Below are 15,420 nucleotides of genomic sequence, written 5' to 3'. Positions count from 1 at the left end.
CCTGCTCTGCTAACACTGCTGAAACTGCAGCTTCTCTCTGAAAACAGTTTCTGTCTCTTCTGTCCTTTTTCACTTGTTTTCTTAGGAGAAACATCACCAAAGACTACATCTTCAACTGAATCCTGAGTTATGAACAGTGGACTAGAACCAGTTTCTAAAAGAGAAAAGGCATTAATACAGTATCCATAGCCACCAAAAATGTTTATTTCCTGAAATCATGTGAAATCTCCTCATCTCCTTACCGGTGAGAAGACTGGGAGCACCACAATCTCAAGTCATTCATTATGAAGTTACACTAGTATTAACAAGTTATTTTACTGGCTGCAAAGGCATCCTGCAGATCAAAAGTCATCTACTCTTTGACTCCTTGAAGTCAAAGCCTTTTATGGCTTTTACCTCCTTTCCCTGTGCCAATGCCCAGCAGAGAGCAGGTACTACATCCATGAACTAAAGGAAAGTACAATTATAAGTAAAGATTGCTCTCTTTTTTTTTCCAGAGCTATATTCACAGATCTATACATCAAACTCCACAGTTCATTCTGGTTCTGAAAAAAAAAAAAACCCCAACCTATCATGTCGCACAACACAGGAACATTACTTTGTGACACAGCCATATGTAGAAAAAGCTAATTAAATTTAGCATGTGGAAGATATAAACTAATCTTATAAATATTCCCATTTTCTCAGGAGAATTGGGAATATTTATTGCCTAGAAAGCTGTGTTAGCTAGGCAAAAACCTCCATAAGTACGGGAATTCTACTATATGAGGATCCCAACAGAGGACCTGATGTACCATATCCACTGCTGGAGGATGTTTGAGTCTCACATCGATGCTGCTTCTTGACTAGTCATCAGCTGTCGTAAGTGCCAGAAAGGTTCTGGGCAACTCCTTGCCTGAGACTCAATTCTTTGCTATCAAGCTACACTGAAGCTGGACTACACTGCCTTAGTCAAGGACAGGCATAAAGGTAGAAAAAAAAAATGAGCCCCAAGATTTGGCTTTTATATATCCGTAAGTCTTCCTCATCATAAAGCTCCAGATACGTAAATAAATTTTGTATAGCACAAAGACAACATGTATTGTTCCCAGGTTATACATTGGTAATGTAAGCCACAGGAATAAAGAGACTTGTCCAAGGACAGCGAGGTTTAGGTGACAAAAATCGAGAGTAGAGACCCTAATTCTCTTGTTTAGTACATTACTGAAACACTCTCAGTGCTGGACAGGGAAAATCTTGATTTCAATCTACTCAATAGTGATTCTCAACCTTAGAATCTGCAGGTTCCTTCTAAGTCACCTGCAAAGGATAATGGTGGAAAGCAAATGTTGTGCAAGATAGCTGCCCCTCGAATAGAAGTTTTGTTTCTTTTCATAGCATGAAAAAGATTGCAAAACACTATAGCACAACAAGATCAGGACTTCAGCAAGTTCAGTTTCACCCAGTGACTCACCACCACTGCTCTTCCTTCCACTGCTATCAAAAATGCCAGATGGAGCTTTCACAATACTGTTACCCCAAGCAGGTGGGTCTGTTGGACTATGAGTTTCTATATTCAGCTGTTGCTTTTCATCAGATTTCTCAGTACAAATCTCTACAAGAATGAGAATGTGAACTTTAGTTAATTTAACTAAATAATTTCATTTGCACTGTTATGGAAAATATAAACTCAAACACTGTTCCATTATGTAATTACTACCTAAAGCATCAGTCCTACTAGGTACTGAGCATTTCCTGGAAATAATACCCAGACAGATGACAGTAGACAGTATTATGCAGAGAGTGCTTAGCTGTTCACAAAGTTAGAGCATATGCCAATTTCTTCCCTTGGTATTTTTTCAAATAACCGAAGTAGAGCAGGAACAGCAGGTCTCAGATTTTCATGCAAGGCTATTTGTCTAATGACAGCTTTAGAAGTCCTAACTCACATTGAGGATCTAGTAACACAGATACGAAACAGATTCAGTAATGAGAAAGACAAAATACAGAAAAACTAAGGGCAAAATCTGGATAGAAGACAGAAGATGACTGTATTTTCCACAGCGGGGAAGAGTTTGTAGGAAAAAGTAGCGCCTTTCATTAGGTCAACTGGTACAGCTAAAAAAATGCTCAAGTTTTCAAATATACAAATGAGAGGAATGGAATACAAAATACTGTGTGCCCCAGCACTTGTCCAATTTTTCCATCTATATTAAATTAGGTTATTAGACTAATATTTTATTAAAAGGCTATTTCTACCTATATGTGTTCCACTGCTATTATCTAGGGCACAGAAGTTGTCCATCAGATTTTATACAGTCATATTTTGACCTTGACAACATTATGAATTCAATACATTAAATATTTGTGGTAGTCTAGTGCACGAAGCATTTATTACAAAAAGCCTTCATCAATGTAAACATGCATACTTAACCTCCTATTAGGTCTTCAGCTTTAGAAGAAATATCTTTCTCTACTTGTGTTTCAGTTGCATGAAGACTATCCCCATCACCTCTTAAAAGTTCATCCTTGGATCCGTAGCCCTGGTCTGACTGACCACCTGTTTCAAGGAATACAGACACATGCCTCAGATTTGTTTTTCCTTCCTAAACTTGTTTTTCAGTAAGAAAATAAAAGAACTGATACTAATTTGTTTCACATTTTATTTCACCAGAAAAGTTCATAGTAAGATACCAAAATGCCTAATCGGTAGGCAGATCTACTTGGTGATGGTGACAGCAGAGACAATTAAGCTATAAAATCCAAATTTACTTTTCTAATTATTATATTAAATACAAGTTATTCCCCCAGAAACACTATAGTGACTAACTACTTTTAATGCACTGTATCTCCTTTCATTTCTTTCCCTTCTCATTAGCATGAAATATTTCATTGCTGGGCAAGCTAAATTCTCAAATGTATCTACAAAATAAATTTAGACAAGCGCAACAGTAATTGAGCAAGCTTCTAACAATTAATACATCCCTGAAAGAATTGTACTATAAGCTATGCTATATCTTTGTGCTATAGTGCAAAGTATAAAATGTAACGGAAAAAAAAAGTAAAAATCTAAACATTTATAAATAGTCTGTTCCTCCTCAATACCAGTTAAACTTGACAGCTGTAACTCATTCTTTAAAAAAAAAGTTTACAGCAGTCCAAAAAGTCTGCCATAGGAAACAATCCAGAAAGACATTCTTTTCTTTGTTATTTTTATCTGAAGTGCTGCTGCATATGCAAAAATACAAAAATACTATATGGGACATATCCCACAGCAACACGTTAAACAGGATTATTTATATGCCTTAGAGTACCTATTAGAATACATGACAGTATTTAAAAAGATCAAAGTGTAAGTAAGTTACTGAGTATGAAAGGTATTAGGAAGCTCCATAAAACTTGAGTGACAGACATAATTTAGCTACAATACATATTACTGCTGTTTATTTTACCAACAAAGAACTAACATGTAAAAAAGAATTAAATTTAAAAGTTGAGCAGCCATCAATTATTAAATTTGGCTACTATATTAAAAACCTTTTATACAGAAAGTAAGTTCTGACATTCTTCGGTCCTTACTTTCTCTCTATCATCATTTCAATAACGTTAGTATCCCTGCTTTGCACAGAAGTGAAAACGCCCTATCAATAAATGGGTGAATTACCTGCAGAAGTAACATTCAAGGGTAGAAATAATGCACACGTGCATCCAAGGCTTCACACCATATAAGTCTGCACCCCACACCATGATAGCCAAGGACAAATGCGGCACCCAAGCGACAGCAAAGAACAAAAAGCAGAGCAACAAAGAGCAGAGAGAAGTGAAGTTCAGTAATCTAGGCAGGCATATCAGATGAAGCACAGGAATCAGACTCAAAAGTTCTCTTTACACAAGGGCTCAAGATATTAAAAATATGGAGAGTGTGCAAGAACCATTTGTACATTAAGTTTTGAAGTACACACAGAAAGGAAGTTTAGTTGAGACTGTGCACAGGTAGGATGTAATCAGTACTAAGGGAGATATGAAGAACCATGGATTTTGTTTTGCCATCTCAAGTGATTAACCTCCTGTGCACTCTTTTTACTCCAGTTTGTCTGGAAGAGTGCACACCACATTTAAGGCAGAGTTTTTCTCCAGCTTATTACCTGTCTTTCCATTCCCAGGGTGTCTCATAAAGAACGTACGACAAGGCTCTGATAATTTCTATATTTATTTCCAAGTTTAGCAACTAATATTAGGAAGCTTGAATATGGCCTTTAAAAGCATAGTTTACTATAACCAAGCATAACATACTAATTCCAGGAATGCTAATTAGGCCTTTCTGGATTACCATCAAGGAGCAACATTTTAAAGTGTTAGCTTCTAATCACCTCAGCAACTTTCACTCCTTTCCTTTAATGCAGAGAAACGTTTTATTCACACAGACTATCATTTCTATGAATAAATGACAATATGCAAAAATTGAACAGACTCATATGTCAGAGGCTTCATACCTTTTCTGAAGATTGGCACAAAAAGCAAGGTTCATGAGACCACAGCAAGACATTTATTTTAACATAACAGTACTTCTGCTACGGTTCACTCTAAACTAAAGAAGCAGCATGATCTGCAGTAAAGGAATAATATTCAACAACAGTGTATTTCTTTTTCTTTACATAGTTTAACCCCATGCTTCATTCTCTACAGCCTCAAGAGGGGAAGGTGGTGGTTGTGGAGGGGAAATCAACAGGAGACTAAAAAGTTTAGCCTTTTGGGGGACTATTAGTAGTGAAACCCAGCAGGATCTAGTACCTGTGCTAGAGTGATTATCAATGGAATCAAGCCTGACTAAGTCACTGACGAAGAGAGTGTGCTCCCCACTGTTAGCATCATTAGAACTATCCACGCTACCATGGCTCACCATGTCCCCATCACTTCCACCCGTGGTACTCCGCAGAGCTAAAGACATGAACAAGAGCTGGTTAGTAAAAGAGGATTTAAACTTTTCAGGTTTTTAAACAAATCTAACCTCTTCAGACAACAGTAAATACTTTTGCTTGCACATATAAAATAAGAATATGAAATTCTAGCAACAGAATTCAGACAATTAATTCTTCAGCGTGCAAAAGACATTCTAAGACTGTTTCAAGCATCAAGGTCGCAATTATCAATTTTTATACACTTAAGGAAAGACTTCCCACTTGCAAAAGCCACAATGTTAGCTGCAATCCCTCAGAAAGCATGTCATGCTCTTGTTCAGCAGAAATAAATCCATTTCAACGAACTTATTACCTGGTATCACAGGTACTCGTGGGCTCTGCGTTGATTTCTTTAAGCATTGCCTAAATTGTGCTGTGCCACGAACTACATTTCGTACCTTTGTCCACAGAAATATGCCACTGCGGTTACTGCTAGGCCAAGGAGACTCTAAAACCGCCTACAAAAAGAGACATTGCAATGACAAAAACAGTAAGAAAGTTACACTAAGAAGCACAGTACAGTGAGAAGCTTTTCTTTCCATACTCAACAAAGGCATTTCCTGTCAACCATGTGAAGAAGGGCAAATATTTGAGTTTTTACGAGCTGTTCCCTTTTATCCCACAGCTTTGGATACAATAGCTGAGTAACAACGAACAACGGATCAAGATTTCTTTAAGTAAACAAGGTGGGTTTGGTTCTTATTTATATGCTTTGGTAGCAAAAGACCATAGTAGCACCTCTTTTCCTATTACTTTACATAGTTTACTAAGAAGTTTCACCAGCATATTACAGGAACTTGGAAGCAAGGAAAAGAGGGGGAGGCTACTTCAACTAGCCTAATTCCAGCCTTCATCCATCTTAGATCCTGCTATCTTAAAGGATACACCTAGGAACAGATGGTTTTGACATGGAAGCACTGGACAGGTACCAAAACTTGGAAATGGAATCACTATAAATGTATATTTCAACAGAATTTTTGGTTAGCCAAACAGCAAAGGAATGTAAACTGAGCAGTGTAAAACCATACAACGTAGATCCAGTGAACCTTAAGCATGTCCAAAATGATTGCTTGCCCAACAGAATCAGCAAATCCGAGTGAGGAGCTGTAAGAAACAATCTTCAAAACATGTTACAGGAGAAGGGGAGTGACAACAGCAAGAGAGACATTGGTCCAGTATCCCTTGTCAAGACTTCTCTTACCTTATTGTAATAACCATAAGTGATCGCATTTGGCTGTATTCCAGCATTTTTCATTTCAAAGAGGACTCTCACGGCCTGAACAGGCTGACCCCACAGTCCACACAGCTGCATTACAACTCTGTAGCAGACCTGGCAAGATACAGAAATGCATAAATGGACTGATGAAAAGGATTTTGAAACAGCTTAAGCTCTTCCCTGATTTCCAACTTTTACACATGTAAAAGGGAAAGCCATGTGAGAGCAGCTACTCAGTACACAACACTCAACAGCCAGAAGAGGGAGCAAAAATTAAACAGGAAATCACACAAGCTGAAATAACACCAGCAGTCATATTGTTGAGAATGCTCATTTTTTTTCCACTCGGCTCTTCTGTTTGCGAAATAAAGGAGGGAAGGAAACACCCACACAAAAAGCAGGATAACTTGCTGCTGTGTGCCTGTGGATACTACTGAAAGAATGGTATGCTGCACACAAACCCATTACCCGTTCAGTTCAGTAAGGCTGCAAAGCATTAATTCAAAGTGCATTTAAATAATAGAGATATTCAAGAACTTCATTCTTGAAGAAGTCTGGGAGAAGACTAGCAACAGTAAGTTGGAGTACGTGACCCAGCTGACACTACGCTGGTGATGAAAAACGAAATGAATTTCCAGTTACACTAGTTAAGCAGACTTCTTTGAGATCATTTCAAGGTGGCTTTAAAACAGGTCAAACTGTAAGTATGCTTAACCTGCTGGTGGCGGTGAAACACACTGTATCTGCACCTTGTCTTCTATTCCACGTTTATGGTAACATTTTTTTATTCACACTTGCCTCATCTAGTGGTTCCACATCAGTTTTCCTCATCTTAATTAGAACATCGTATGCCTGCTGCAGTGCTTTGGCCTTGGGATGTGCAACTCTGATGTAGGCTGGCAGACAAATAAACCATAGGCTGTAACTATGACTGAAGAGACACTTAGCCCACTGTGGGGGGCTTACGTAATACTTCTTGGCTAATTTATGGGCTGTTTTTATCTCCTGTAAGGGTGAAATGAAACAAAAAGCAGACAAAAGATGTAACATCCTGAATCTAGAAGCCATTACTAACTCAGATACTGGCTTCTTAAAAGGAAACATTTAATAATAATGGACAAACTTTCAACTGAAGCTCCCTTCTTACCACTCTCTTATTAAGGCTCTCTGCAAGCAAAAACTAGCATCAGAATTAATCTTTTTTTTTTTCTTCCATATTCAAGCATTAATTGTAATTTTCTTTTGTTTTATATTACAGTCTAAAGCTTAAAAATGGGTTTGACAATAAACTGTAATCTCAGATGCTAATTTGTTTGCTGCCTTCTGCCTCTCTCTTTTGCAAGTGTTGATTCTCAATAGTTACAAAGACCTAACCTCTAATAACATTAGCTTATAATATAAATAGGTAGTGGCAATTTTACCTAAAAACTTCATATCTTTCAGTGTTCACACAGTGATTACAGTAAGACTCATCTGACCTGTTTTGTCCTCTTTGCCATGAGTGCTGGACTATTTGAAATGCTGCTTCCAGCGGGGTGTCTGCTGAAGGACAGCTTGAGCTCCTGTGGCCTGTCAAAGAGCTTGAAATCTAGTCGTGGGAAGTTTTTATAGCTATATAGATAATTAAAAAAAAAAAACAGAAAAGAAAAGAAAAGCTTTTCACATACCAGCTGATAGCAGGAAAGCCATACAAAGACAACTTGTGTGCAAACAACTGACAAACAGGAGCAGAAAGAACTGGGGAGTGGGGCGGTAGAGAGTGGAAGGAAAGAAGATTGCACGATCCTTTTAGTCTTATTCACAAAGATATCACAAGAAGATGCCTTGGACATTAAATCTCCATAGACAATGGAAACAAGAACCAGACTGCCATCCATATCATGAAGGTCAGGGAAGCACAGATGATGATTAACAAGGACAACAGTTGGAAACAGAACCTTCGTGACCAGGAAGAAAAAAAATCATACCCAGAGTGTCTGAAACTCCACGCTTCCTGCACAGGGCTGAAAAACACTGAATGAAAGAAGTCTGAAAAGTGGAGTGGGTGTTTTGTTCCTTTGGTTCATCAGCTGCAGATCAATAGTACTGGACAGATCCATTACCCACCCCCTGTCATTCCCACTGTGAAACAAAGTGCACTGCAGATGCTACAAAATACACATAAATGGCTCAAATGGGAAGAAAGACACTGGATACATGTGGAAAAGTATAACTATAAAGTTGGCAAGAAGTTACTGAAAAATTAAAACCAAAATCCACGTGCCCTCAAACATACACAAAACGTTGACTTCTAGAGCTTCAGAAACTTACCAGAATCCGGGCAGTTCATATCTTTTTAAAGATTCTTCTGAACACTATATTAAGGCAAGTCTTGCTCCAAGACGGAACATCTGCCCTGCTTAATGTCATAAGCATTCTAGTTTCACTACATGTGGCTGTTTGACTTGTACCTGTATTTTGGCACTCGGTCCTGTCCGTCATCAGCGGGAGGTTCTGGTGGCATTATGAACACTGTGTGTTCACTTTTTTGTGACTCATCAAGCTCAATCAACCGTGCATCTTCAACGGAATCTACATCAACCTGAAAACAGAGTTTGTACTTTAAGTACAGAGTTTGGCTTTGGGATAAAATGTCCTTTTTAACATTAATTATGTTAGTATATTTAAAAATATATTTAATATACACTGTATTTGATTATATATAAAATCTATAAATTAAATTATATTTGTTCTAATTACTCAAATATCAAGTCCACAGCCTTGTCTTTCCATTTTTATTTCATGATCAGATATCCCTAGCCATTCTGAAGGACAAAGTACCTTCTCTCCTTTTTCTGTTCCTTTATCCGGAAAGAGCTGGGAAAAGAGGGAAAAAAAAAAAAGTTTCTTTTCAACTCAAAAAAAAATCCTAAATAATTCTATTAAAGCTGTGTCATTTACTGAATTATTAAATAAGAAACACTAAATTTTCACATTACTGTAGAAGCAATTAATCTCTTTTTCAAATACTTCCTTTGCTGCAAATAAGAAAATGCAGTAATCAGCATGCTTTCAATCTGTTAACATTATCTACTAAATACAAAATCCGAAGTCTATCAAAGGAAAGTGCTTACATTTCGTTTAATTGAAAGAAATTGCTCTTTCCCAGATACTTTCAATATGATAATTTAAGTATGCAATACAGTAACAATCTGCAATAATATCAAATTATTAACAGTATTAAACAAAGTATACTCTAGATGCATACTCTAGATGCATACCCCATACTCAGCAGAAAGAAAAATAAAAGCAAAGAAACTTTTAAACACTTATTTTGTAGTCTGTTTATAAGTGTTAATTGGATCGGAATCAATATTGAATCAAAAGACTCATTCTATAAGAACTTGGTATGAAAATGAAGGTTCTGTCCAGAAAGAATCATATATATACACACACATTAAAAAATACTTATAATTCTCTAGCTCCTAATTTTTATATTGTGAATTTGGCATTTTACAGATGAAGCTATAAACTCAATAACCCATCTAGACCAGAACCATGCTGAAGAGACTTTGTTTCAAAAAACAAGAATGGGTAACAGCAATCTTTCTCATAGAAAATACAGGCAACAAAAAGCGATCTTATCTACATAAATCAGTTTTGACCACAAGTGGAGCACTAAGCATGTTTTTGTGTTTTAAGTTTAAATTGTGTGAAAAAGAGCAACAACACAGATGACCACTGGTAGATAATTCCACATTAGAGGGAAGGTGATTAACATTTAAAAGGGAAGACATGGATGACATTGTGCTAAAGTGTCAGCTACTGGTATTTCTCACATTATCTTACAGCTTGACATCCTACAGGGCTTTAATGAAAGTTTCCTTCATCAACACAGAAAATTATGACCATGCAAGAAAATGAAGGAAGAAAATGACTCAGCAATAACCACCAAGAATTCCAATCCCTCAAAACACTTGCTGCAGAGGGTATCTACCTTTACAACTAAAATCCAAGACAATAACACAAAATGAACAGAAGCACATAATTTAATAGTATTGCTACATGTTTTTCACCTTTTCTATGCAGTCATCAAAAAATGCCAGGCCAGTATCCTTGTCACTCACAAAACTGCACTCTTCAATAAAGCGGCTGAATATCTGCGTTTTGGTGAGATGCGTGTAGAACTTTGTATAGGCACGGTCTCTGCTTTTTAAAAATCCTGGTTATAAAAAGGAACACACAACTAAATACCAGTTACGAGTTCCATAAGAAATTAACATATGAAGTGTCAATATAAAACATTTAAAGTGCTAACACATAAACTATTGGCTTTATCAGTAAAAACAACTACTTATCACTACTTACATTCGGAAGATTAAAATAACAATTTTTTTTAAAAAATAATTATTTTTCACGGTAGTTAACAATACTTGGCAAGCAATCATCCCCATGTAATCTGCTTACTGTGTTTGTTGACTTTTTGTGCAAGAAAAAGGAGATGATGACCTCGTACAAAAGCAGAAGTATCTAACAGTTAAAACAATACTAAAATAAAAATTATGTTATCCTAAGAGGTGATGGGCCTGAAAATATTTAAAGACTTTCCAATCCTTTAACTAAAAATCTCTTCTCAAATCTCTCTTCCAGTAATTAAAAAAACACCAAAACAATCAACAACACACACACACCCCCAAGCCCCCCAAAACACCACCACCACCACATACAAAACAAAACATCTGTGACATTTTATCTAGCATTCAACTCATGAACAGATCTGAAAAGTTAAGGTGATAAGAGGAGGAAAATGACCTTTGCTGACTATTGTTTTGTTTCTGATCTCTGCCCCATTCTCTATTATCTTCCCATTTATATCAAGAACATTACTTTGCTCTTCATTACTGGGCTTCTGGCATTTTTGCTCAGCACTAATTGAGAAATATTCTTTCATTCCTAAGAGCTGCCCTTATGGAATATGCCACGCAGAGAGGGCATCATGCCACTGAAAGACAGCTTTTCTAATACCAGAGCTATTGCAAAATTGCAGTTCTATGTGCATATATCCATGTTCTAATCAACTTTGAATAGTATAACTTTATACAATTACAATTTTAAATATTGCCAAGAATTGTACAACCAAAGGAAACTTCAGCCTTTTAAAGTTAAGCAGCTCCTCAACCCTAAAATTGTAACACTGCCAATGCTATCAGCAGCTGGTTTGCCTCACCCTCACCTTGATGATCAAACAAGGAATCAGCAGCAGTTGCTTTATTTGAAGGTGCCTGTGTGATTGGCTTGAGGAATGTTCTGTAACCCTTTAAAATAGATGCCATGAAACGGAGAAAAGCTTCCTGGATCTCCATCTCGAGTTCTATCATCTTCTTCTGCCAGGAGAAATCTGCCTCAATAGGAGTCATCTCCACTGCAGAGCCTTCTTGAGTTTTCCTGTGAACTAGCAATGAGCAACACATACAATCCTATATTAAAATTCAGTGCATTCAAACAGGTAACTTTTGCAAGACGCTGAAGACGGATTTTTCTTTTTTCTACTTGCCCATATTCAGAAGTGACAAACATTAGAAATCCTGTGATTATTTTCCAGTTGATCTGGCCCATATAAAAGGCAGGTTACCTCAAGAGTTGATCATGTGTTTTTCTAACTCATCCAGCTCTCTGGGACATGAAACAACGCGGAGGATCTCAGTTGAGTTAATGTTACCACATACCCAATTGAATGTAATCTTTCAGTAATACATCAACACAAAGGACCATGTTTTCCCTGTTCTGAAGAGTGCACATCTAGAAAAAAAGGACCTAAAACTATTTTTCTAATCAAAATTCTAACATTTTAGTGCACCAAAGGGTAGAAAAAAGTAGATGACACTCGGAGTTTACATTTACACTCTTATAAAAACCAGTAACAGGTACTGCTGAAAATTATAGTTCCATGCTTTTTATTATAACAAAAATATCAATTATTGTAATATAAAATTTATATAAATACAAATAAATATTATAACATTTATTATAACATTGCCAAAATAGAAAAACTATCTATCTAAAAAAGACCACTGGTTCTGCTCAAGTTAAAATCAGGAAGTAGTTCTATATATGTAGATTGCATGACATACCCTGCTGATAAAACCAAAAGAAAAGTTGAGGTTTTCTAACAGATGAAGTAAAAGCTATCTGAAAAAAAAAAAAAAAAATTTATAGAAAATTGAGGCAAGAACACCTACCTCTTAATTAATGCACTTTTCTGTTTCTGTAATTTAAAAATTTTGTATATCTTGTATACATATGAGGCTGTCATTGTCTCCTCCTTCATAATGATGCAACCTAGCATACTCTGAATCAGCTTACCTTAAAGAGCCTATCTACAGTCAGAAAGAAGCAATACCCAAAAACTGTTAGGTCAGCTACAATTTTGCTCTTACCTGTCCAAGTCACTAGGCTGAAGGTGGTCAGTTTTTCTTTTTCTTTTGACAAAACACTTTGTCAAAATTTAGCTACTCGGTTATTCTTGTAGAATAGCCATTATCTGAGATATTCAGCAGTATGTGCACAATAGCCGAGATATTCAACATTATTTTAGTCATATCCCTATTTCCTCTATTATTTTTGATCAGAACTGTGAATATTGTTTTAGGTCAAGATCCAAATGTGTTTTAGCTGAATCTTTGTTTAAATATAGTTTAATCATGAGTGAAGGCTAAAAAAAAGCTCAAATTCTAAGAAGTCACAGCAAAGAAAATACAAGTCAAAAAATAATTCACACCACCTAAGATAGAAGGAAGTCCTTACATTTATATACTAATTATAATTTAAGACTTGTAGGTGTGTATCAGAAAATTTAGTAGGTTTTTTTGAATATACTTTCCCTGCTTTAGGCAGTTTCTGTTCTTACCCCTTCCCATTTTATTTTATATATTTCACCTGCTGCCAGCTGTGGGTGCAGTTTCTTTAAGGTGCTGAGCAGATTTTTACATGGCTTCTTAGGAAACTGCTTCCAGTTGGTGCTCTTCTTATCATCTGATCTAAAACACAGGGGAGGGAAAAAACGATATATAAAATACAGACCATATAAAAAAGAATAGCTTCCACAGCCCTAAGTTGCTTCGTTTTCAGAACGTAGTAACTACATAAAAAAAAAAAAAAATGAAAAGAAATCTTGTCACTGTCCCTATTTGTCAAAAATAAAAAAAGGGAGTGACACAACTCAGAATTTAATTTCCTCAGATACAGAACAACATAAATTGTGTTATGAGTAGAGTTTTCTCCAGTCTGTAAGGAGGATCTGCGTTAAGATTTGATTTAGACTTTCTAGTTGAAGTTTCACTTAGCTGATTTCCCTTTCAGAGTTTTTATCAGTCTTGCTAATATAATTTAAGCACGCTAATCTGTACATGATTACTATGCAAAGTCTATACTATCATAAACCTGCCATACTGCTACTGATACAAATACAGGCAGTTTGGAATACAACATGAACTTGTTATTGCAAAATGCTGGAAGACCAGTCTGGTAGCTTTATGATCATATGGTACACCGTAACATGTCTATGGCAACTCAGCTCCAGCTTCAACCACAGGCTGGCAGGGACTAGGAAGATTGGGAACTCAGTTCACAGTTTCAAAATTATGTGGCTGATTAAGCAATGGGGTAAATCGGCCTAAAGGGATGCTCATCTTTGTTAGAAGGACAACGGGTACAATGCCAGACCTTGTTTAAGCAGTTGGATATAAAGACAGAGAGAGTAGGGAGTAAATCCTGAGAACTCCTATGCGCCTTTTGGAAGGCAGAAGGTGGGGGGAGAATTGCTGTAACAGGGAGTACAACAAACCTTGTGGTCACAAGACCTAGTCAGTTATTACTATCCAAGCTGATGCTGTCACTGCTTGTTTTGCACTTTGCATCAGTGAAATGTCTGTTCAATTATTATTTGCTCAATTGGCATCGACACAGAACTATCTTAGGAAGGAAGCCAAAGTTTCAGGAGCTAAAGAAAAAATGCACGCTTACAGATGCCTTTGCCCATTTTTTCCCCACCATAATGGCATGCCTATAAACAATGTAAGTGGTACTGTTCCAAAAATGTAAGGAAAAAATCCTGCTATAAAAATAAAACAAACTCTCAAATCTTTGCCCTAAAAAGGCTACTTTCCTTAATCAGCTTTCAATGTTACTTTCACAGAGATAGTTGAAAACATCCAAAAAAAGGCATTAAGGAAGATGCTGAATGAACAAAAGGCCTTCAGTATTTTTTGGCAGTAAATAAAAGCCTCAGTCTATCATAAGGAAGATAGCAGCAAACTTGCTCTAAAAAGACACTAGACAGAGTGATGTACTAGAAAATACTGACTTTCTCAAATGTTATTCTTCTATTATGCAGTCTTTCAAAGTTAGCAACAGTGCTGTTAAATGCTTTTACACCTAAAAAAAACCCAAACAAAAAGCAGCATTGCCACAGAAATAAAGAGGGGCAGAAACAGACATGGATACAATAAAATGGAACATTGATCTTTACTCACTAATAACGTACTATTTTAGAATTCTGTATGTTCTTCAACACAAGTGCTTTATGGAGATTTGGTTTTACCTACACATCTCCAAAATTGAAAAATATCCTCATTTCCAAGTTAAAAAAGTTTTGTAATGCAGGTACCAACATCTCACATTTACCTAAGTCAAATGTTACAGATGTCAAATTCCTCTGGAAGTCAAATAAATGGTACAGGTGAGCTATATGCAAAATGGGCAGCAAAAAAAAAAAAGACCGGTTGACTATTGAAAGAGAAATGGACTTATAAGACAGTAAAAGAAAAGGTGCAAAAATCTTTCCAGTTGAGTGCCTCATAAGAGGTCAGCCACTGGTAGATTTTCAGTTCAGTAACCAATCCAAGTAAGGTTGGTACTTGGTCTTTCTAGCAGTCATCCCAACAGGATCTTGACATCCTTATCTCCCTGCTAAATCCCCTGTTTCTATCTCCTTATTTTTCTGTAACCCAGTCTTCAACTTCCACTCTACTTATGAACAAAAACATTCAGGTATTTTTCACTGCAAATATCTTCATATAAACAAGTTATCTTCCTTGAGTTTCTTCAATACATTCTTCTTTCACCACACCTATTATAATTATTCTTTTGGTGGCATAATACTTTGATATACAGTGATGAAACTGCTTTTTTGCAGTGTTTTTAATGGGGACCTAGGGGAAGGAGAAAAAAAAACAAATAAAAAAATAAACACAATGTGCTCCATTATTTACTATTTCCTTTGATGCTACT

General features: G+C 36.4%; 1 protein-coding gene across 2 annotated transcripts in view; it reads right to left on the bottom strand.

The window, feature by feature from the left end:
* DENND4C (DENN/MADD domain containing 4C) overlaps positions 1–15,420 on the bottom strand; it is a 54,008-nt gene that overhangs the window by 22,549 nt on the left and 16,039 nt on the right. Inside the window, exons 10-22 of one of the 2 annotated variants that reach the window (XM_009328071.1) lie at positions 13,069–13,169; positions 11,366–11,584; positions 10,209–10,354; positions 8,974–9,009; positions 8,604–8,734; positions 7,632–7,764; positions 6,952–7,158; positions 6,139–6,267; positions 5,251–5,395; positions 4,771–4,917; positions 2,414–2,539; positions 1,454–1,594; positions 1–154 (exon numbers count right to left, since the gene is read on the bottom strand). In XM_009328071.1, coding sequence (XP_009326346.1) covers positions 1–154; positions 1,454–1,594; positions 2,414–2,539; positions 4,771–4,917; positions 5,251–5,395; positions 6,139–6,267; positions 6,952–7,158; positions 7,632–7,764; positions 8,604–8,734; positions 8,974–9,009; positions 10,209–10,354; positions 11,366–11,584; positions 13,069–13,169 — 1,815 coding nt within the window. The remainder of the gene's footprint in view (positions 155–1,453; positions 1,595–2,413; positions 2,540–4,770; positions 4,918–5,250; positions 5,396–6,138; positions 6,268–6,951; positions 7,159–7,631; positions 7,765–8,603; positions 8,735–8,973; positions 9,010–10,208; positions 10,355–11,365; positions 11,585–13,068; positions 13,170–15,420) is intronic. The other variant, XM_009328072.1, reaches the window with a different exon arrangement.

The sequence above is a fragment of the Pygoscelis adeliae genome, unplaced genomic scaffold, assembly GCF_000699105.1.
Source record: "Pygoscelis adeliae isolate BGI_AS28 unplaced genomic scaffold, ASM69910v1 Scaffold45, whole genome shotgun sequence".
NCBI classification, from domain to species: Eukaryota; Metazoa; Chordata; class Aves; order Sphenisciformes; family Spheniscidae; genus Pygoscelis; species Pygoscelis adeliae.
This window is presented reverse-complemented; position numbering and strand designations above follow the sequence as displayed.